Genomic DNA, 25,186 nt, shown 5'->3' with positions numbered 1-25,186 from the left:
ATCAAATCCATTATCTACTGTGGCATTAAGCCAATCTGTGCTCTGCTCATTTCACATGAAACTGTACAGTAAAAACGAGTAACAATCAAATGGAATCACCAGTAATAATAGCTCAGGGCTCAAGCAATAGAATTGGTGGGGTAGAAATGTCCCACTAGAGATGTGTTGAATGGGGAAGGGGGGAAAAAAGCAATTTCATGCCACAATTTCAACAAATGCATCCATTGATCAAACACAGACGGGGCAGATGGATTAAGTCAGTGACTCAGGGTGGATGTTTTAACTAGAACGCCTATGATTAAATGTGTGGGGATCCCCTCATTCATCGTCTCAATGCAACTATTAGCATAGAAGCTGGAAACCTGTTTTCAACTTTCTTCAGCAATGAATTGGGTGGCTTGGAGTTTGATTTACTGTCATATTTCTACTGCAATTCATCCCGGAGTAAAAAGCCCACCGCATGCTGACAACAGGCGCATCTGATGTTAATATGAAATTGATATGAAAGCCACATTTGATATTTTTTCTTCTTCTTTTTTTCCTGCTCCTCTGTTAGATAAGCGATCCTATCTTGTTAAGAGGTTTTGTTGAACCAACTTTTTCCGTGTTTCGACTTCTTTTTTCCCCCTTGTCCCCGCGTCACCTCTTTTTCCGCGTTGAAAGACACCCGTTGATTCACTTGTGGCTCCATCTCGCAGCACATCATCGTCTTCTACAGCTCTTATCACACTTTCTCATGTCTCATCCTCTCAGTCTCTCTCTTCACCCCCGATGCCTCGCTTTTCTTCTTTTCGTCACCAAAACTTTTGGCCTTCTTTAATTTTTTTCCTCCACACGTTTTATTTTGTCGCTGCTTCACTGTGTATGTGGAAATCAAAACGTTTTAAGGCAGTCTGGATTTAGTCCATGCACATAAACAAATATGCATGCACACACACTTTCACAAATTTAAAAAGTATGCAGGACACCCTCCCACACAGTACCCCCTCCCCACCCCGACCACCAATAAATGACTGACAGTTGGTGCGTGTGCAGTTCTACGAGCCACTATCTGTGCGTTGCCCAGGGGGGTGGCTGCATCTTTTATATGACACAGTGGACTTTTCTGACACTTAGCTGTCTGAGAGTGTGCATGCATATGTGTGAGAGCGTGAATATGCGAGTGTGCGTTCGCAACATGGTGACAGTTCTCTCTCTCTCTCTCTCCACAGGCTCCTCTCCAAAACTGTCAGGGATGCCACATCAGAAATCTTTTTAAAGATTAATTTTATGGCATTGCTGCTATATTAGATAGTGCAGCAGCGAGTGACAGGAAGGATGGGACTGTGACAGACTGATATATGGTATGAATCTTGGGCTTAAACTCAAATTACTGTCAAGACAGGATGTACACCTTATCTTGCCTCTGGGGCTCCACGGGGGCCTCGTGGAAGGCAAAGATACACGTTATCAAACACAAATGTTAGAAAAGCCAAAAAAGAAGGCTTCACAGAAAGGCAGACACAGTTATTTAGCAGAAATTTAAACATAAACAAATATAAACTGTCTGCTTATAATACGCAATTCTAATACATCTGAAAATCAGCTTGTATAAAGCGAAAACATCCATAGGTGTGTTGTTCTAGGATTTGTACACAAAAACCTGCCTCGTGCTGACATATGTTAGCAGACATGCATCAGTGTACTGTGTGTCTACTTGGAAGCAGCGTCCAAAATGAACTGTTTGACTCAGCAGTCAATAGGAGTGGTTAAAAAAAAAATCATCTTTTTTTAGCTCAATAAAGTAATTTTTTTTCAGCCTTGTTTGTGTCACATTCGTATTTATTTCAGTACACTGATTTTAGATAACCAAATATCTAGTTGAATATTAACATAAAAAGAGGCTAGAGTGAAATTATTTCAATATTCATTCATTAGTACAAGCATTAATAGAACCAAAGACACGTGGATCTCAAAATTCTACTTATCTGTTTTTTATGTGCCATGTAGAGCCTAACACTACACGCCTAACACGCCGACTCTGGCAAAAAGTAATTAAGTCACTGAAGATTAAAGTGACGGGCTGTTCATGCATCTGTTTGTCTACTTAGGTTTCTCATTGCTCAAGAGTTGTCTGCCATATTGGATGTGATACAACAACTGTTTGCTAGTGGAAAATGTATATTCCCCAACTTGCTTGCTGTGTTTCCTGGATGTTGCTAGCTGTTGCTGGGTGAAAGTGGTTGCAAAAATGGTGCTGCACCGAAAAACCTGGTTGCTAGCAGATAACCACGGTTGACTGCAGGTTTTCGTATTTGTCAGTAAATATTTGTTAACTACTAGATGAATAAGTGCGATGCAAACTAGAGATGGCGAAGTAAAAGTTGTGCCTCAGCTCTTATGCTGCACCCAGTGTGTTTTTGAACGGTGCCACTTTTACTTGCAGGTGAATGGTCTCTATGCCCATTTTGTGTTGCACTCTTCAAAGTTTCAGTACAACTCAGAGATAGCATTTGTGGTTTTTGCCACTTATTTGGAGAATACATATTTTTTCCTAGCCACAGATGGTTGTCACGGGATTACCGCCTGGTCTGTAGGCCTGTGTGACTCAAACTTTAGCAGTCATCTCCCTACAACTGCCATTCACCTCCACCATACACTAGCATCCAGTTGGGGAATACTCATTTTTCCTATTACATCCAATGGTTGCCAGATGGCTACAGACCAGTCTCTGAATGAGTAGTGCCTTATTCACTTGATCCTACGTTGTCACCATGATTGTCACATGTCCAACATGGCGGACAAGTTAATGTCATGTGGTTAGTACTCACTTGCCTGTGAAACCTCAACACATTTGCACTGTTTGCCTGCAACAAACAATCCTGATGCAGGCAAACAGTCAGGCATTATTTTACACAATGCAAAATCTCAAGTTCTGAAAGCAGCTTCCTTCTGTGACCGGTGCCAAATTATAATGGCTGCTCTGCCATTATAATTTGATCTAATTCCTAAGTCCAGTAACAAATAATTCATTCTACATTTTAAGAATCGCTTTACACCAATATTTTAAAAAGAATAATATTGTTTAACCCTAACCCTAAAAAATCTGGGCATGTCCCCAATTAGTCTAAGGCTACAGGTTAAGATGTACTGTGTGAATATCCCACTACTTTGCATCTGATTGGCTAATATTCACTGCTTGGCTATGTTTATGGCTAAACGGTTAGGGCTGGTAAAAAAGCCAAACTCTATCACAGAAAGAAGAGCACAGTAGCATCACCCCTGTTAATGACATCGTCCTAGCGTTTTGTTAGTGTGGCAAAGACAACCTTTTGAAATTTACTCAAAGAATCGGAAAACATACCCCACCTGGTCCTGGTACAATCTAATATTAGATTGTATTAAATGGTACTTTCTACTATTGGTCAGAATGGATAAAGACCATCATTGGCTTGGTTGCTCACACACTGAAACAGATACCTGTAGAGTCATGTAATATGTAATTTTTCTTGGTATTTTATAGACAAAATTCAGTTCAGTTCAGTTCATTTTTATTTCAAACATGTGCCTTCACAATCATTACAAAATATGATTCCATTATTTGTTTGAAAAGGAGTAGGCAGAAGTATTTACTTATTTGCAGAAAATAATGCAACCGTTGCTGTCTCTAGATTCATGAAAGATCAAGGAAGGTCAGCTTTGGTCAACATAAATGAGAAGACTTAGAGGATGTTCAGTTTAGTTAAATAAAAAGGAGAATTTTTTTAATGTAGTATCAGTGCTTCCCATAGGCCTGAAAAATAAAGCTAACATATCAAAGGAGGCAAACTGAAGTTTCTCTCAGTGCCAATTGAGGTTGGTTCCAAAAGGGAGTCAATGCCCATAGACTCCATTCTAAAATGGCCAACTTTACAGCATTAAAATTATATTTACAGGCCGCAAAAAAAAAAAAAAAACTAAAAAAAAAAGAAAGAAAAATCATTTTCTCATCCCGCAGCAACTCTGAGTGGGGTCATCCACCTGGATAATTGAGTTAGGCAGCCTATCAGCATCTGCTAGGCCTCATCCACTCTTCACTGTGTGTGTGCTGCTGGAGCATTTTTAATGGATTGGCTGGCTAATATTATGGCTTGTTGTGCAGAACAGACCATCCAAAAAGCGTCTACCTTGGATTTACTGGGGGAAATACTAGTATTTTATCAGTCTGTTACTTTAGCCAATAACATGGCACTCCACTCTTTAAGTTCATAAAGCTTGGCTTCAAAAAGCCAGCATAGCAGTAACATCTCAGTGATTCCTAGCATTATACGAGGCACAGCATTGATTTTAATGAAACAAACACGCTGGATACAACTGCATTTCCATTAAATATGGGTAACCTTAATCTGCTGATGAAATCTGTGTGATACTGTTGAAATCTCCAGAAGAAGAGAATAAGCCAGCTGTCAACTGCTGTTCCCACCGTTAATAAAAACTGTCAAGCTCAAAATAATTCAGGAATAAAAAAGTGAGTTCCCCCTAACTTTGATTTACGGGCTTGCTGTGTGTTTGTGTGTGCATGTCTGTAAGCGTGGGACAATGTCAGTGAGTCATCGCTGACGTGCACCATGCTCCCACAATGTCCTGTTAGCTCTCAGTGTCATGATGTCTCATCAAACCCACTTTGCCGTAATCTCAGTCATGATAATGATCTGCCTGTTCTTTCAGCGTCTGTCCATCTGGTTGCCTGGTTTTAGGACGTCAAACTGAGCTGACAAACGCGGACACCGCCCACCCATCCACCCCCACCCCACCCCCATCCACCCCAACCACTCGGTGTCTCTCCTACTTTTCCACTCACTTTCATGGGGGTTTACTTTCCTTATCAAGAAGAAATGTCATGGGCATTTGGCAAATGCCATACCTTTACAGGCCTAATATTTCTGACTTTTCCTGCTGTTGTACTACAAAACACCAAGAACATTTGCAGTTAGCAGAACATCAAACAGCCTGTGTGCCGTGCACCGCATGGTTAAAATGAAATCTGTCATCAGGAAGGAATTGAGAAGATTCGATGCCTTTGCCTGCAATATTTCCCCTAGTTTAAAACATATCATGCAGAAAAAATATATAAAATGAAGGCAGGCCCCTAAGCGCACACTTATTTCCCTGATAGGCTGATAAACGTACAATCTGCATATCAAGTCTATTAATGGTTAAAACTGAGTGTTGGGCTGAAAAAAATGACATCAAAGCTACATTACAAATCCAAGTGTCAGTGATAACATAGCGTAAATCAAAGGACTGTCACCCTCTTTCATTTGGAGATGCCAGATGGCTTTTATGAAGAAAAATGCAGCGTGTCACAATCAGTTTTGTCCCGTGACCCCGCAGTAATGGTGTGAGTGTATAAAGTAATGGGCTGTACACAAATCCCTGCCCTGTATTGTCCACTAATAGGAGTGCCTTCTCAACAGGGCCACGTTTCCCCGTGTCTCTACAAAAGAAATTTGAAGGAGGAGGGGGAATGAAGAACGAGGCGAGAGATGAAGATGTGCGAGACAGAAGAGGAGCATGGGACTTTGGAAAGCAACTTGAAAAAGACTTGATTATAGGGTGAGCAGAGGGAGAGGAGGGATGACTTACATGGAGACAGAGAGAGTGAGGCGCAGGAGGAGGGAGAGAGAGAGACTGAGCGAGAGAGTGGCATTGAGAAGCAAATGAGAGAGAGAGTTTCAAAGAAATTTCATTTATATCATGGCATTCTTGAAGCGCGTGCCAACCTCAGCCTTATCAAATACCGACAAGTGGCAGCGTGATACATAAATAGAGGCAGCAGGAAAAGAACATGTCACGATGATACTCATCTCACTCTCTGGTAAATATACTGTACAAACCATGTATTATTGATACACTCGTATTCAAATCTGAGCTTGAAGTCTGTTTTCGCTGGGCTGTCATGATATTATATCAACTTTTATCAGCTGCTGGTTGGGATCCAATTAAATCTGGCGCTAACATCTAGTTTCCCTCAGGGTGATTAAACCGGAGAGTGTTATAGACCAGGAAGCCCACAGCTGACCAGCTAAAAGGTCAGCTGGGACTCCTCTACATGTGGAACTGGTTATTCTACACACCTGCAATCCACTTTGCAACCCACCTTCATCTCCAGCCTCTATATATATAAAGGCAGGGAGGTGCATTGTCTGCTCTGAGGCCATTTACACAAAGCATGAATTTCTGAGTTTTTAGGATGAGAACTTCTCCTTTAATGCAGCGGTCCCCAACCTTTTTTGCCAGTTAAACCAGTACAATACCAAAAAACAGAAAATTTATTCATAAAGACCCAGGGAAACCGAGTTAACGATAAAAACGATGTTTTAAAAAAAGGATAAAAACTGGTAAAGACCCTGAAAACCATAAATTTTACACCCAAGCCTCAACTCTCGTGGCCCAGTACCGGCCCGTGAGTCACCCGTAGGTTGGGGACTGCTGCTGTAATGTATATACACACCAAAACTGAGCGCCAAGCTATCAAACCAGCATCAGAAACAAGACGAGCTGGTTCTGATGTTTCTAAACAACAGAAAGAAAAACTGAGATTCTGGGTTCATCTAATCCTCCCGAGAGGTAAGAAGCAGGGAGAATTTCATGGTTTGGTCCAGGAGTTGAAGTTATATCGGAGCTGCTTTTGTACATATTTCAGGGTAGTTTAAGCTCTTTGGCGGAGTTGGGACCACCTCTGAGGAGGCAGAGAAATAATTTCAAAGCTGACTGACCCTTACCTGCGTCTAGCTGTGTCTGAAGTAAAACAGTATTATATTACTATTTGTATATTCAGTACCGATGAGTGTTTTGAGATAAGAGCGCACTTGTTGCCAAATGCAGTGATCTGATTGGTCAGATCTGTTTATTTGCATCTGAAAATCTTTAAAAATCAAGCTTAATCTTAAAAAGCAAAATGCAGCACGCCTGCATTAAAGATAGATGAATCTGAAAAATATTTTTAACATACAATATATTTGTACAGATTTACAGTTAATGCAGAAGGGATGAGAGGGTCCAAAACAGAACCATACCAATATAAATCAGTATAGATGGAAGTATCCAAGTTAAATAGCTTTGGGGATTCAGTGGTTGCTGGAAGTTGAGAGAAGTTTATGTTGGGACCTGCTCACTTCAAGTCACTGAGCATAATTTACCTCCCACTGTTCACCACATCGCTGCAAATCACTTCCAGTGTTTAAAGCTGTTCTAAGATCTTAATTTTGTAAAAAATTTTGAGGCCTGTTGCCAAATTTGTTGTTATTCTGGCGTTGACTACCACTCACAATGCGGGGGTACAGAAATCAGTTTTCTTATGTTTTAAACTGGATGTGTACACCTGTGGAAACAATATCAGACTTGTACTTGTTTTACATGTGGACCAGAATAATAATAGCCCTCAGGTCAGAAATTAAGCCTCAGAACGGTTGGTGATGGATTTATATCTCACACTGTATAACAGCTGGTGGAGCCGATCGGAGGAGAAGCGGGACTTTGTGGTTTTCTCTGCTGCGGTAACTGGGTCAAGGAGGATGTGTCCTTGAGGCACGTGCAAACTGTTCTGGTCATAAAAGCAAAGCTGTTTAGCATCTGGTTTGTGTGTGCTTCTGTACGATTGGTCAGCGGGTAATTGATGACGGTATTGCTAATTAACTGGCTGCTTTGCCCTCATTAGAAACCAGATGTGTTGATTTTGGTCAGGAGAGCTGAAGCCTTTTAAATGACTTTATCTTACAGAACACAGACTAATAATTTTAACCCAAAGAAAAGTGATCCACACTATTTATTTTGCTGTGCCATTTCCGCATGTTTCTACCTTCCACTCTATCCGTTTAAAATGACAGACTTGCTCGTTTTTCCCGTGTGATAAAAACGAAACCCAAACAGTAGTCCCCTGTTCTCTCAGTTTCAGTGGTTTCTGTTACAACTAGGCCATGGGGATATTGAGAGGTATATACCAATCAGCCACTGACCCACTGTCGAATGCGGTGAATAAAATTTATCGCCCTGCTATTTGGATTTCTGAACAGAAGGCGGATTTTAGACAACTTTCAACTCAAAATTGAAATGTGTAAAAATTTGTGAAAAAGGCTGAGAGTGTAGACTGTGTGCTTGTGTGGGAAGAGCAGAAACGGTATGAGTATATGCAACAAGTACCAGATATAAAATAAATTGTACTCCCAAATATCATTAATTGATTGATGGATGACTGATGGAAAAACCAATAAGATGTAGATTAGAACAGATTAAGACGGATGGTATGAGGCGGCTGTAACCGCAGTCCTGTGTCAGATATTAAACTGATAGCAAGCATGTTGTGAAACTGTCCAATAAAATAAGTAAATTACAGAGAAGTGAGGCAATTTTTTTTTTTCAACAGCCACACACCCGAGTGTGTAATCAGCAATAATCAGCACTCACATCAACTGATTTCTTCTGTTTATGGAAGCACTGATTAGCCTTAATAAATCATCGAATCTGATAAAATACATTTAAATCAACAAATTTGGAGTTTAGATAAGGCTAACTTTTGAAAAACACATCAAAAAGAATTTGAAAACCCTCCAGTCATCTCTAATATTTATTAGTGGATAATAGCAACATAGTGATTTTAAAATCAAACCAATGACGGCTGAAAGGAAATAATTTCACTACAATGCAATGTTCCACTAAGAAATCTTTGGTCTTGACATTCATGCACATTTTGCTTTGGCACATACCACCAATCTCACCACTGTTGCACTCAAAGTACCCCAACACTCCATATAGCAGTGCTCCCCAATGGCCGCTGCCTTCCCCTAGCGGGACGATATATCCTGGCCACAGAAAAAGCTCAGCAACAGCTCAAGAAACATAACAAACCATCCAGCCTTGCCAGACCCCAATCGATCAATCAGTCAACCAAGCATCTACAAAATGCACTGGAACAAGCCCGATCCGCAGAGGCCAAAATCCATATTTCACAAGACCCAAAGGGTGCCAGAGACTGCAGGACATCCCCAGAAGAATTACAACTAGCTTGGTGACACAAGGGGAACCAACGTACATGTAATGGCAGACGGTTTTAAAGTTGATTAAACCCTCACAAATAATCTGCTTATTTAGTGAGTTAATTCTTTTCTTAATATTTGTGTGACTCATATAGCATGCTGGGAGTAAACAAAGCCATATCTAAATGCAAAAAATAAAATAAAATAAATAATAATAATAATTAAGTTCCCTACACCACTTGAATGTGTGTTATCAGATTTATATCCATATTTTGCAATGGTGCTCCCTCCCCTCTACGTGATGGTTGAGAGGTGCTTCATCAGAGGCGGAAGTTTGACCGAGGTCCTGGTGGTGATCGTCTCTGCTGAGACCCGGGACAGCAGTACAGTGCTGAATTTCAGTTAACCTGAAGGAGAAAGGTCAACCCTTTCTCCTTCAGGTTGAGGGATTTTGGCTTAATACATTTTCATGGGACTGCGTTCAAACTTTGTGAACAAGTAAACAAGTTTGAGAACACGTTACCCAAATGAACAGTGTGGCTCAAGTCACTGTGTCTAACCTGTGTGTATAACACAATATGTATTAAACTTGCAGGCAACTTGAACTTGTTTAGAGAATCAATGCATTGCTAGTTTGGGCCTTTTTTTGTGTTAACGCTGGCACATTAAGACTTGACAAAGAAAAATGTTCTTACTCTGGACAGGTCTCCAACCTCCAGGTAAAAACAGATGATGAAAACGTTCCAGGTCATCCAGACTACGAGCCAGGCTGCATACTGCGGAGAAACAGGCAGAGAGATACGCAGAGAGGAAAGTGAGATGCCGACAAGACTTGACAAGCCTTTGTTAGAGAATTTAAAATGCATCTTCGTGTCTTGCATTGGGACTGGGTGAGACGGAGAGAAAGACAGAGGGCGGCTTCACTTTTGATGTCATTGAGATGCAAAGAAACAGAAACAACGGCAAATAGTACAACAGATCACCTGAATCAAACCAGACAGGAAGAGAAAATGGATAGGGGTGTTGTGTGTATGTGTTTGTGCAAGTTATAAGAAAGCGAGAATGATTTTACAAGCTTTGATACAACTTTCAGTCTCTTTCATTAACTGAATCTTCTTACTAAACCTTGTGTGTCTACTTGAAGGTCTTCTGATTGGATTAATACAATGTGGCAATGTGAAGGGGAGCTTTGCACTAATCTGCTAATTCCTCCTCAAAAGTTCTTCCTACTCCCACTCTGTTCACACCATCTTTTTACACACACATATATATATATATATATATATATATATATATATATATATATATATATATATACACCGATCAGCCACATCACCACCTCTAACCTATTAGAGCGTGAACATGGGACCTCTGGAGTCTGATGGCACCAGGATTCTGGTATAGACTGGGTGGAGCTGCTTTACATTTGGCTTCTGTCTGCACATCCCACAGAAGCTTGATTAGACTGGGATCTTGGGAGTGTGCAGGCTCTGATAATGCCTTAGGTCCTTGGGTTCTTTGTTTTAAAAAAAAAGTTTTGCTAGCAATGTTCCAGGTTTTTGATTTGCTATTCAATTAAACAGGAGAAAACCCAGGAGTAGTCTGAAAGCCAGAAAAATGAGGTTAAAATTGGTCCATACAAATAGATTTTATGTATTTAATGTCTGTTTAAAACCATTATTCAAACTCTTTAATAATCAAATTGTATTTTAAATCCCTTAAAAACACGTCTGCAACACGGCGGTACAGTCACATGGAAAACAAAGTGTTCACTGTGCAGTCCTGTGAAAAACTAATTACACTCCATAATTCTAGCTTGTAGAAGCACCTTTAGCAGCAATAAGTTGAAGTAATTGTTTTATGTATGACTTCATCAGTCTCTCACACTGTTGTGAGGGAAATTTTGGACCACTCTTCTTTACAACATTGCTCGAGTGCCTTGAGGTTTGCGAGCATTCGTCTATGCACTCCTCGCTTAAATTTCTGCCACAGCATTTCAATCAGGTTAACTCGTACTAGGGCACTGCAGCACCTTGATTCTTTTTTTCTTCAGCAATTCTATAGTAAATGTGCGAAATGCACGTGTCAAAATAACATGAACATGAATGCCTGGAACCAGATTTCCCAGCAACACTTTACATTGTGATGAGATAATCAGAGTTATTCACTCAAACTGTCAATTTTAATGTAGTGGCTCATCGGTATATAAAATAAATACAGTACATGGTCTTCCATCAATCTTGCATCCACCAGCAGATGCGTTTTTATTAATTATTAATGCAAACTGTTTAAATTTTCTCTGTTATCCATTCAAGTGGATTTCATAGTGCATCCTCCAGGTATGAATGAAGTTTTCACTGTCCTGAACTTTTTTTTAATGAAAGGTTGTGAAAACATCAAACATACTACTTATATAAGTTATAAAGCTTTAAAAAGAGAGAGAGCAGAGTATACGTAAAATGCTTGTTTTGAGTGCAAAACTCACCCCAGTGACATATCTCGGCCTGAACTGAATGGTGCCAAAAAGGCCCAGGATGACAACAATGATGTGCAGGAAGTTGGTCAGGATGGGAGCCCACTGGTATCCCAGGAAATCTATCACCTGGCGCTCCAGCACACTGACCTGATAGAAAAAAGAAGCAAAGGAGTGAGATTAGACGCAAGAAAACAAAGGCATGTTTTCTGTAAAACATTTGACTGTTAAAGGTAAAACTACCAACAGTGACAGAAATGACATAAAACTCTAGTTACAGCTTTGCAGTATGGTACACCTCTACCAACCACGATGGCTTTTCAATAAAAAAAAGGTATTAAGTGTATTTATGTTTGGGAAATGCACTGTAGACACGACACTAGTGATCCTTCACCCACAGAAAGCCACAAATTCTAAAACACAGATGCTTTACAAGCATCTTGAACCCCAGCAGGACCTATTAATCACCACAGTTTGTAGTTTCATCAATCAGTCTTCTGACCATATGGTCATGACCTTTGTTCCTAAGTAATGGTGTTGCAGAATAAGTGTTTTTACACAATGTTATGATGTCACATTAAAGATGATGCCCTTCTGGATCTAAATGATCCGACTTAGTGTTTTCACCCGTCTGGACATTTGAGAGAAAATTGTGTCATTATCCTTGAAAAACTTCCAAAAACATGTTTCATAAGCCCACAGTGAGCTTGCCCCTTGACTGCCACGTTCAGATCCGTTCATTCTTGAGTCCAAGTCAACATTTGTGCCAGATGTAATTAAATCCCTTGCAGCTGCTCCTGAAATATCACTTTCACGAGACAGCAACGGACATGAGATTACTGGGACCTTGGTCTTTTGACCTCTGACCACAAAAATCTAATCAGTTCACCTCTGAGTCCAAAGTGAACGTCTGTGCCACACTGGGAGAAACCCGTTTAAAGCTTTCAAAAGGACAGCTTGGCATAGAGATCGGCACCGTTTTTCCTAATTATTGCAGACATGCTGTGAAACCTCAAACAACTGGTCGACCAACAGAAAATTAATCATTAGTCATTAATCATGGCTAACTCCCTCAAATGTAAGGATTTGCTGTGGTTCTTTGTTAAATGCAGAAAACAATTTTGCAGATGAATCGCAGCCTAACTCTGACGTAATATTTGAACTAACGGTGGCTGTTTTTTTGTTTTTTTAATTCACCCCCTTTCTTCAATCAGCTGATTTTTCTGTCTTCTTTACACAGATTTATTTGGGACTCTTAATGATGAACTCACTGATGGGTCTGATAGGGTTAGAGAGGTCATTTATCATAATAACAAATATAAAATGCTTTGTCATAATGAAGTAAACTGTAATCAGTTATACATGCATTACTGTTAAGCTCTCAGGGCTGTGTGTGTGTGTGTGTGTGTGTGTGTGTGTGTGTGTGTGTGTGTGTGTGTGTGTGTGTGTGTGTGTGTGTGTGGTAGAGCCAGTGAGTCTGGGGGGTGAGGGTTATTATCATTCAGTCACTGTAGGCTCATGCTGAGATAGTTAATGAAGTTAGCACAGCGTATGATATGGCACTGCTAAATATATTAACGCACACAGACAAAGACAGGGACAGGGAGATGGTGAGGGGGGAACAAAGAGAGAGCATGAGACAAAGAAAAGGTGTGCACTAAAAAGAAATAGGAAAAAAATATAACATGAAAGCTAAGGATGCCATTATTAGCTTCATTTAGTGCAAATGAGACTGATATTTACTGTTCTACGCTAGAAGTTCTCAGCTAGAAGAGATTACACATCATCGACTTACATATCAAATCAAGGGCTTCATTACCAGCCATGACTGTGTAGCTGGTATTGTTTTCAGCTTGTGAGGCTGCCTGTCTGTGAGTGTCTCTCATTTAAATGAATACTGTAGCAGGAGGTAACACAAAGGTGGTCTGTCTGCACAGATTTTGTCAAGATAGCATTGCAACCCTGCAAAATACTGTCCCGAATCATTATGGGTGTGTCGTTGAGTTTAAAATGAACTTTGTTTACACCTGATCTCTTCTCACACACATGCAGGCAAATTTCTGGACGGCTGAGTTCAGAGTGCCCTAAAGGTAAGCCATACGGCAGCACTACAGACAAAGCTAGAGACCGTGTTGAGCTGGGATCACACCAGCAGCGAAGCCTGGGTGTTCTTGGACAAAAACCCATTATGAAAATATTACATGTTCGTACGTCAACTAAAGGTGTAGTGTAGTGGTTTACGCATTTGCCTAGCAAGCGAAAGATCCCCAGACGTGACACCAATCTCTTTGGGGTTGCATCAAACAGGGCATGCGCTGTAAAAAGAAATCTGCCAAATGAAACATGTAGACCTGCTGTCTGTGGTAATCCATGTGAATAACAAAGCAGCTGAAAGGTATCTGATACAGAATATTTAATATAAGCATTAAAAATACAAATGATTGTGTAACCATGATTGTTTGTTTGTTCGGTGTTAATGTTCTAGCGCTAGCATGAGGCTATGAACCCATTGTGGTACATTTTTGGCTGCACCAAAAGCCTCTTTTGAAATATACTTTGGTCATTCTCAGATCATCTCAGTCACTTGTACTTTTGAAAAGCTGAAAAAGAGCAACACTACTGGGAAACGTAAAAATGTTTGCCTTGAAAGTAAAAGTTGTGATTCAATTGTGTTCCAAAAGGTGCAAGTTTTACTTTGAAGAAACTTTTTGCAGTTTCTTTCAAATTTAGCAAGTAGTTGGGGAATTTTTTGGTACAACATCAACCTAGCATCTGCCACCATCCTCCCATAAATGCTCGCCAACCAGTTGTTTTTTCCGTGGTTGCCAGGGGTTACTGACTGATAGGCCTGTGTAAACGCAGCTTTAAGCAATAACTTACAATAACAATGACCAAATCCTCATTTTTTCCTAGCAACCTCATTGGTCACCAGGTGGTCGCCAACTTGTCTCTAGGCGTGAGGACTAACCTAATTGGTAAACACAAGTAATCAAATTTCAACTAAACATTAAAGCATCAAAGTTCTTTTGACTCTTTCAAGCTGATTCTATATTTGTAAAACTGTAGCAGAAGGCTGGTCACTGGTCATTGTTATTTTATATCTCTATATAAATAAAATCATATTTAATACACTTTTTTTAAAATCCCAAAGTTTACGCTCAATATTTAACATAAAGTAGGGCTGATGGGCACTGGAGGAAGTCCTGCACAGATGGGAACATCCCAACAGTACCAGGCACGCTGTCATGACTACAACCGTAACAGTGCATAAACTTCACCAATCAGACCGTCGTTTTAAAAATGAGTTACTGAATGTGAGAGCTACACGGAAAAGGAAGGTGTATGAATGAGTGTGCGGCGTGCTGACATATGTGCATCCATCCATGTGTGGGTTTCTGTGTCAGGGCAGGTCTGCTGTGCTTGCACTTGACAGCACCTGCTGTTATTGGACACACTGGGCTCAGATGGCTCAACAATGTGTGTGTGTGTGTGTGTGTGTGTGTGTGTGTGTGTGTGTGTGTGTGTGTGTGTGTGTGTGTGTGTGTGAGTGAGATAGAGAGAGAGCGAGAGACTGTGCCTCTCTGTGTGAGTGCCTTTATGTTTGGATAGACTCTCTCTCTCTCTTTCTTTGTGTATCTGTATTATGTAAAAGTGTGTCCTCCCATTGACAATTATATAGTGGTACAATTGTGTCTCTCTCACAAGCAGGCACACACAACCATACAGACCATTATAAAAAGTCAGAGGCCTCCCAGCCTATTATAGAGGCCTCTTGGGGCCCCTCTTTCATCACCAATAATATAAACAGTCTTCACTCCAGCTGGGACACACACAGACACACACACACAGAGACACAGACACACACACACAGACACACAGACAGAGACACACACACACACACACACGCACTCACACAAGCAAGAGAAGTCACAGAAAGGAGTATCCAGTGGAGAAAATCTGAGAAATGAAGTAAAGAATTTCTATAGTTTAACTGTCAGTCACTTAAAAAAACAGTTGTCGGGGTTTATTGCTCTAACCTGGGTTCATATAGGAACCAATGAAAGGAATATTCAAATTCAGACCATCTGTTCGTGCACTGCACTCGTCTTTTCATGTGAAACTCTCATTACATGTCTCAGCTGCAAAACAACTAACATCAGCTGCCCCAGTAGATCATCCTTTGTATTTCACTTCTTCAATTCTCCTAACAGAAAGGAGACATGTAAGCACCCCCCCTCACCTCCCTACCCTCCTAACGCCTGCATCCTTTTTCATGAATCGTATGACAGAAGAAACAGTTTGAGTTTCTTCTGCTTTTCAACAACTTTAACTCTGGGGGAAGGGAGATGAAGAGCTGTGCATAGGAGCCTCGTTCCCAGCAGCAGTTTATGGCCTGCATGTAAGCAGATATGGCAGTTTTGTGATACGTGCAGCTGATGAAAGCTTCAGTGGTGTGCAGGTGGAGCTCCAAGCTGGCTAGCCGGGTCCTTTGGGATTAGATGCAGCTCGCTTTGATGCTGCTGACAGATTTGGACATTTCAGAGCCAATGCTTAGGCCAGGTATGCATGCACACTAGGGTTATTTTAAATGCTGTACATATGTACTGTAAATCTGCAGGTGGACACAGCAAATTACTCTCGATATGTTCTGGTCTAGCACATAAGAATACTTGGAGCTCTGGAGAGCCAATGCTTGCATCTATGAATGCGTGGAAAATAAAGTGGGTACTCCATTTCTCTGTTTAACAATGGTTCACAAAACACAGAAAACAACTTTATATTCAGCCTTCTGTCAATCTATCTAATGCCAGCACAAATTCCCTCAGGGACCAAGAATGTTTATTCCACCTACTGTTTTGTTAGCATAGACTGATGCGTGTGCTCTTCCTGGCATCAGCTTCCCAAATGCAGACGGAGTCTAAGTAGAGCTACAGTGAATCTATCACTCCCCTGCTATCCATTTACGTGGAGAGAGGCCAAATTCCTGAGAAAAAATAAAATAGATTCTGGGCTGCGTTTAAAGGGAAAGTAATCTAACTGCCAAAGTAACAAAGACCAATCACCTGCTTGTCTCAAACAATGATTTGAAGCTTTGCAAAAAACGTGATTTTTATTTGTTACCAAGCTGCAGGAGGTGAAAGGTGGCATCGACAGCAGTTTTCCACAAACAACACTGTGACCTCTGTTGCCGGCTAATTTACTCTCCTGTCGTTGATTAGCGCCGTTAATGAAACTCTGTCAGTTACACACACACACACACACTGGGGTGCAAAACCATCATAGCGTTTCGAACATTTAGGTTTTAGTGGTGAGTAAAGATACACAACCTACAACACTATCCATGTATCCAGGTTACTCCAGGCCAGTGTTAACTGTGCATATTTAAAGTGTCAGAAACAATAAACGTGTGGATTTTTATTGTTGTTTTTGTAGGCAGGTTATTTGTGGCTGATGTGATTAACACTACGGGCAGATAGGTGCAACATTTGACAGTCACAGCAAATCTGTAGAACAGTTGGCAGCGGCTGTTCTTAACTTGATTATGCAATTGAATGTTTAAAAAAATGTGACATTTGGTTGGGAAAACTAATGATTGATTGTGTAAAAAAAAGCAGGAATACTGCCAGCCGCCTGGTCTCTGGAGACGCACAGAATGCAAAGCAAGGTTTCTGCAATAAAGGTTCATAGGTCGAGAGCTGCTGGGAAGTCTGGGTAAAGTCCAGAAAACTGTGTGGTGTTGCCGAACGCATCGTACTGCTGCTAATGAATGATGATGAACAAATATCAGCTGAACAACTGAGCAAAACTGAATGGTGCCCACTCTTTTACATGTATAAACAGAGGTTATTGTACTGGACTAATTCCATGCACTCACTAAGTGTTAAGCTAAAAATAAATAAATGAATGAATAAAATCCCAATGCTTTGTACTAATAGTGCTTCTGACAGAGTCTGTCAGAGTCTGACAGACATAGGATTTTTAAGACAGATACCATTATTTCGTGATTTGAAAATCGAATATTCTTTCAGACACATGACACATAAACACATTTCCCTAATATTTACTATTATTCGCTCATTTACGCTCTGCCCGACTACCCGCTGGTTTTCGTGTTTCTGGCGTTCCAAACACGGGTGTTGTAAATAGGGACATGTAGAGTGCCCTTTGTTGGACAAACGATGGCAACGTCAACATTTGCAACATGGCTAAAAGAAGTTTCTCACAATTCATTTTTTTCCTTTTTAATTTTTAATTTATCGGCTGTTACAAATGCTGACATAGATCAGCATAGGTCAATAGTACTGGTTGCCGACATATCTAGTAGAAGTAAATATGCCTTTTGTTGAATTGTTTATCTCTGTTGTGACCATAACATTCTATTCAAATTGTCTTCCATTTCTTTTCTTTAGTTACTTTTTTAATGAATTAACTTAACTATCTGTTTGGTAAACTAAGCCTGGCAAACTGGAGACGGACTGAAAAAACCCATGAAGTAAGGTGACATAAGCGAAGCATATCTGCTAAAATATCTACCCACGTCCTCATTTTAGGTTTGGAAGCATTTTTAGTAGATAAAGGCGAATGGCTTAAGCAAGAAACGAGCTGTCGTTTGGGGCAGGCCTCGAAGGGGACTGGTAGCGGCTCCCGGGCCTGGCAGATCCCCATGTACTAAATAGAAGCGAAGAAGTGAAAGGATTGAAAAGGGGAGGGAGGGTGAGGCACATAAATGAGAACAAACAGCTTGTAGAACTGGGGGGGTCATAAGACTCGGAAGGGGCGTGTTTTGAGACGTGGTCCCGCTCCTGATATTCATAAATTTATCTCCAACAAAGATGTATTCCAACACAGCTCATAGCAGGGGAATGTGTATAAAAATGGCTGTAATGCCTGAGCAATAAATGCACAGGTTTTGTAACACCCCTTGAATTAAAGCTGAAAATCTGCACTTCAATCACGTATTGACTAACTGATTTAAACTCTACTGTGGTGGTGTACAGAGGCAAGTCTACAAAGGTTGTGTCTGTGTCCAACAAATTGTGGAGCTAATGATGCCATCAACGTAGTTTCCATCTTCAAATATTTAACTAGTTCAGCCTTATCGATCATATTTAGGTTAAAACACAGCTTATTCGGCTTTGTTCTCACTCTCCCGCTATGCTATGAGTTCAGTTGACTTTAGGCTTGTTGCTTTAGTTTTTACACTATGCAACACCACCCACTTAACATTCAGCCATCCAACTACTGACTAACACACTTCGTGAAGTCAAATATGTTTTTGCTTCTCTTTGGTTAATAAATTGGTAAAAGCTTTGCCTTTCCCATTATTTGTCATGCCTCATGGAGGTGGACAACGAAACACGCAACAGCAGGAAAAGTGTGTGTGCCGCATGGTTGTGGTTCTTGACGATGCTGTGCGCATTCCTCTGGGAGTGCTGGTGGAGGATAGTGACGTGGTGTCAGCAACTTATCGATGCTGCAGCTGTGCAAAGATGCCACACTTCCTCAGCCTCCTCGGAAAACAGACCCACTCCTGATGATGTCATATGCATACTGCGACTGTGGGGGTCCCCGCTATGTGCACACAGTGAAACATGAAACTGCTGACCCTTTTAACCTCAACAAAGCCAGTGTGGACAGAGGAAGGTTTCCACCCCTCTGCTGTCTTCTGCAGTTCATTTGTGCTGCAAATTGTTTCTGCCACACACGCGCGCACACACACTCGTACACACACGCAACACAGTGATGCAGATGCAGTGAGGGCAAAGACGCACCGAAATACTTCAGGAATAGATTAGCAGCAGAAAGAAATATGAAGCTGATGAAAGGGACAGCAGAGAGGCAGAGCAGGAAAGGGTCTTCGGTGAGGTGGAAAGAGTTGGGTCTATTTGATGATGAATGATAGATGGAAATCAAAGAATGAGCCTCGCTGCCGACAGGAGGACATCTGCACTGCGTGACTATTATGAGACACTGCCGAGCGACGAGTGTCTTTTATCTTAAACACAAGACGAAGAGAAAGAGAGAGAATGAGACAGTGAAGGATGGAGAGAGGGATCTGATGAGAGAACATGAGGAGATGGAGAGGTGATTAGGATCCCACTGTTACTGAGCAAAGAGATGAGTGGCACTGGGTGAGAGAAATGAAAATATCTCCATTCCTCCTTCCTCACCGTCTTTCCTTTCCCGACCTCCCTTTCCTTGCTCTCATCTCCTCATTTCCTCCCATCCTTTTCCTTTTCTCATCATCATCTCCCAGCCTTCTTCCTTCCTTCATCTCTCCTGCATATTTAATATGTATTCATCTGTTAACAGATCTGTTATGTCACAAAACTGCAAATTACCTCATCTGCCCCCTCCCTCTTTTCCCCCCCATTACCTCACTACCTCCCACTTCCGTGCTCGCTTCCCATATTCTCTCCACCGTCTCCCTCTTTGTCCTCTATCTCCTCGTGAAGTTTTTCCTTCCTGTCCCGCCTGCTAGACTCCTCCACCCTCACCTACTTGCTCCCTCGGCTCTTTGGCTGACAGTTTTCGCTTGGTTGTGTGACCTTTAAAAAACTGCTGATCAAATTCTGCCGCTCATCCCATTAGGAACGACAGCGAGGGAAGGAAAGCAGAGAGGGATGAAGGGGAGGAGATCAGGTCAGATGGGCTGTGGTGAGACAACAAGAAGAAGCTGGAGAACGAGCTGGCAGAGAGAAGAGGCAGTATGGAAAGCAGCAGGGATGGAGCAGAGAGAAAAATAAACAGGGAGAGAAAAAAATGTGAGAAAATGCCCAGAAACATCATATATGAGTCACGCAGGGAGCATCACGACCGAGTAGCAACATCCAAGCAAATCACAAACACGGTGAAACAAATACGTCCTTTTTTTCTTTACACAACTTTCCTTTTCTGTTTCTCTAATCACCCGAAACTTATTTTTGCAATAAACCTCAGAAGCATTCGTGGTTTTACTGTTAACTTAATTAAGGCCGCCTGCCTGCGCAGTGCCCTACTGTGTACAGCAAAAGCAATCTCCCATCGATTCGGTTCGCACAACGATCAATTCATCTCCATTGGAGGCTATTAGGGACCATTTGTGGCTACTTAGAGCTCGGAGAGAGAGAGAGAGAAAAGACGGTGGGGAAAGGTGGAGCGAGCAGAGGAGAAGGAAAAAGATGAAAGGATGTCGTGATCCGAAGAAAGGGAGGGAGAGCAAAAGAGTGGAAGAGGAGGAAAGAAAGAGGAAGGGGAAAGGAGCCGTGATGGAAAGAGACAATGATGATCACAGGTGAAAATCTCTATTAAATATCCAATTTCCTCCATTCAGGCCTACTCATTGTCATCACAGCTGTTCAGTTATAGCTGTAATAGCCATAATATCCTTAGTCACTCAGCCATACACGGACTATGCACTATTCCAAGTGGAAGTCCCACTTGAATTAACACTGCAGGATGGCCATAGTCATAAGCCATGCCGCTTTAGTGGAAACGGGCACTGAAAAAACATACCTGTGACTCACACAGGTGACGTGTTGCCTTTATATGAGTTGGATGAACTTTTAGGAGACTTGTGTTAAGCTACTGCTGAGCCTTCAGGTGCACCTATTATTTTTCCTGATCTTATGGGCTTTTGAGGCTGGTGAATAAGATTATGAAACTACAGCAGGAGATATGGCTTCATATTTAGTTCTGGCATAGCGTTTCGTCATGTGGATCTGAAGCTTGCATGCAGAGGTGAGGCTTAAGAATCACAGCAGGGTGTGTATTTCAGCTCCTGGTGATCATATTTCAGAGAAAAGGTGTAGAAAAGTTTAATTAGAATCCGCGACCTGCGACCAGTGTATCCCGGCTGGGATGAGCTCCAGTCACTTGTGACCGTGAGTTGGATAGAAGGTTAAGAAAATGGATGGATGGATGGAAATTGTATTAGAATTTGTCTTCAAAGGTAAAGCCATTGCTGTTATTCTGTTTTCAATGCTGATGTACTGTTTGGTATACCAAAATAGCATGCGAGAATCTTCAGTTACAGTGGAATACTGGAGCATGCAAGCCTAGGACATTACATTGGCAAAATATTTCCACAGTTGAGTCACCTTACATACAATCAGACAATATAAAACATGTACACAGCTTCCAGGTCTAAAATAAAGGCAACATGGAAGCTGAATCGTTAAACTTGTATACTTTTTTTGTGGCCAGCAGGGGGTGATTCCTCTGGTTGTAAAAAAAATAAAAATAAAATAAAAACCTATTGGAGAATGGCACCAGGCTTATGACCTTTATGACCTCTATTACTATTTTCGGGTCAGATTATCCAATATATGCTCATTTGCCCTCCCTCTCATATGCTGTCTATGCCCATATTGCAGAACAGTGGCCCATGTTAAACAAATTTGGGCTATGACTGTAATGTGTCTCCAAGTGCAAATGGACTTCTCTGTAAATGACATGAATGCACTAAGAAGTCCAATCACAAAGACACATCCTACTCCGAGGTGCACAGTTTGGGATGCAGACCCCCTTGCAGATTCTGCCAAAGATTATAGTTATTCTGAAAGCATTCAAAAGGTTCTCGGGTGAAAAGCTGCTGGAGTAGGGACTTTTAAGAGATTTAGGATTTTAAGCAAAGGAGAAACTGGCGGAAAGACAAAGAGGTGAGGCGAAATTATTCCCCAAACACTGAATGACAGTGAGTTAATGAAACGCTACAGATTAGACTGTGCAGGGATAATGTTTGTGGTCGATCTCATTAGAGATTCGCTCACATCTCCCACCCAACACATTAACGCTATAATGCCGGAAATGAAAATGATCATCGCAACACGAAGATATCTGGCAGCTGGAAAAATGCAACAGTGCAGCACTGATGTCTGTCGCAACCTTTGATCAGCAGACTGATCGCACACAACAAAAAATAACGACGTCTCCGCCTGAGACACACTTCATTGTATCACAGAAACTGAAAGCAGAACAATTTATTTTAGTCAGTAAAGACAAGAAAAATACTATCAGCGTGTGAAGAGGCTACACTGCAAGTAGGTGGGACTCCTAGTTTATTAGTAATTTTGAATGTTGTCAATTCAATTCTATTTATATAGCGTCAATCACAACAGTCGGCCTCTGTGGACTTTAACATTGTAAGCTAAAGACCCTACAATAATACAGAGAACCCTGTATGAGCAAGCACCCGGTGACAGTGGGAAGGAAAATCTCGTTTCTAACGGGAAGAAACCTCCAGCACTCAGGGAGGGGCAAGTTTTCTAATAAAGCCTAAATTATATGATTAGGTATATCAACTTGAATGGCCAAAGTAAGCCAATCATCACAAAAAGTGTATTTTTCTCTTAAAAATGTATCAAACTTTAAAAAGGAACCAGGTCAAGCCCTCCTTCTCAGAACCTTTTTACCTGCTAGAACTCTTTGGCAGAAAGTTTGTGGCTTAGCAGCTCTATGAGAGGATTCCCTCAATGTTTGTCTACAGGTAGATACTTCAAAGACAAAGTCTCCTTTGAGCCTGAAGTGAGGAGGCAAGCAGAAAACCTTGATCAAATGACCTCAGAGATCTACTGGTGTTACAAGGCCTCGGTGTGTCTCTTATTACAGACAGAGCTCTAAAAATGATCACAAGAATTTCTAAATGAATTCAAAATATTTTCGACAGCTAAGATGACAGATCATAATCATGGTTACATGAGAGATTTAAGTGTCGCATAAATTTTGAAATGAATACAGTGGAGTGTCATTGGCCACACTGGAAAAGTGTCTGGAGCTGTTTGGTCACACCTGAAGGTGGGGTGAAAGGCCAGCACTCACAGGATCGTGTACGAATCAACCATTTAAATAACAGCCTAGAAAAAGCTTGAAGGAGGAGTCCAAACCTTCATCAAAAAGTGACACAATAAGTCAACGTATTTTCTTGGCTGGGAATGATGCCGGAAATGACACTCATGAAAGTCAAGAGAAAGTTTCAGGTCCAAGAGAATGTTTGAACGCTGGTTTTCCATGCCAGAAAGTGCTCAGGTTTACATTAGTGGCTCTTACACTTTTATATATGAAGTGATTTGCTCAGAGCTGGTAGTTTGGTCTCCAGGAGGCATTTCAGACTCTCAGACAACACTCCATCAAATGTCAGTCAGAAGTGTACAAGACTTATATTGATACGCACTATTGGACTGAACCATCCATCCTCTTCCATTTATTCAATTAACTGTTGCAGGGGGATCCTGCTGCAATTGCACCACATCACATATTAATTCAACTCAGGACCTGCTGGCTTAGCAACCCCTGTGGTTATTTTACGTGTCATCACATCAGGTCATGGTCTCTCACCACCACATTCATGTTCTGGTTTCTTCCTGTGTGCACACCTCTTTAGTCTTTTAAAGGTCTTTTCTAGTGATCAGAGACTAGAAATTAATCAATTCATTTTATTAAAGACAGGCTACAAGAAACAAAAGGGACATCATAATGTGTACAACAACAAAATGCAACCACAACTTCCTTGTGACCAGGAAAAATCAGTGGTTGCCCAATGAAGTTTTGTGATTCTGGTGACTGATTACAAGTAGTTGCAGCAAAAGGTATTCAATCAAACGTAACGGCACAGATTACCTGGTGAGAGAGGAATTATTTTGGTCGTTCCACAATTTTCAGGCACTGTTTTCCCTATTGTAACTGTAGCACAAGGAAGACCTGCAGTCACTCATCTACCTGGATGTGTGGACTGCTTGACTATTCTTTACATCACTTCCACTTTCCCACGCTTTCAGACTCATTTCTCTCACCATTATTCTGGCAATCAGTCATTTTCTCGCCCACGTTCTGCAAGCCGATCAGCCCCTATTCCATGTGCTTTAAATCTCAGGGCTCCTCTTTCATTCTCCCCTTTCAGGCTCATTCATGTGATCATCCTTGTCCCCACCTCCACCTCATCTCCAACTGCTTCATCTCCCCCACCATCAGCATCAGCACTCTGGGGGGCGCTGTCCTATTTCTTCATCATTGGACTCCGCTCTGCTGCGAAGTTTCATCTGAGTCTAATCGCCGAATAATTTATTACTCAAGCTTTGTACTTAAATAAAATATGTTGAGTTCTTCCAAATTATCTTTCCTTATTGAAACAAGATATTTTTTTAAAATGTGGGTGGTAAAACTGTGCACACAGAAGAAGCCAAAAGAAACCGAGTACACTGGCAAAGGTTCAAGACCACTGACTTCAGGCAGTTTCTACACTGAGTTTAAATGTCACTGCTCTGACCTGCCCAAAAAACTAGTGGTAGTACGTTTCAGGCTCCAGGGCTCCCAGTAATCGATGATTAGTGTTCCCAAAAACATGCGTCACTGTGAACTCAGACTCGAGTAAGTATTTCAAACTATATGGCCAACTATGGTTATATAAGTCTACTGTTAATCTATTGCAGCTTAATGAGGGATTTAATTTCACAAAGAATGAATGCAGTATCTAAAATATCACAGTTTAGATAAACTAAACTGTTTTTACCTGTCACAGATGGCCAGCAGTCACAATAAAAGTGTGCTGCACGACTGCCCAGCATCTCACATTAAAAATACTGGCCCAACACTTGTCACGTCTCATAGATTCTTGTCCAAATTATATGCATTTGGTTCATCTGTTTTGCACTTTTGTTGGCCTGTCATAATGTCAGTTTTTATAAATCTGGCTGCCGTGGCTGTCAGCAGATGGAAAAAGAGGACGGGAGCAGTGTTAGCCAGT

The 25,186-nt window shown here is 41.2% G+C and overlaps 1 protein-coding gene across 3 annotated transcripts in view; it reads right to left on the bottom strand.

Annotated features, from left to right (window-relative positions):
* The window catches only part of nkain2 (sodium/potassium transporting ATPase interacting 2), a 95,379-nt gene that overhangs the window by 32,326 nt on the left and 37,867 nt on the right, over positions 1-25,186 (bottom strand). For all 3 annotated transcript variants that reach the window (XM_086263716.1, XM_086263714.1, XM_086263715.1), the window contains 2 exons: positions 11,479-11,616; positions 9,689-9,769 (listed from right to left, as the gene is read on the bottom strand). In XM_086263716.1, the coding sequence (XP_086119842.1) occupies positions 9,689-9,769; positions 11,479-11,616 (219 nt within the window). The remainder of the gene's footprint in view (positions 1-9,688; positions 9,770-11,478; positions 11,617-25,186) is intronic.

The sequence above is a fragment of the Aulonocara sp. 'chitande type north' Nkhata Bay genome, linkage group LG15 (genome assembly GCF_057382095.1).
Source record: "Aulonocara sp. 'chitande type north' Nkhata Bay isolate Kocher_YH1m ecotype deep benthic linkage group LG15, A_spYH_male_GT1.1, whole genome shotgun sequence".
Classification (NCBI taxonomy): Eukaryota; Metazoa; Chordata; class Actinopteri; order Cichliformes; family Cichlidae; genus Aulonocara; species Aulonocara sp. 'chitande type north' Nkhata Bay.
Note: the sequence above shows the minus strand (reverse complement) of the source record. Positions and strands in the feature narration are given on the sequence as shown.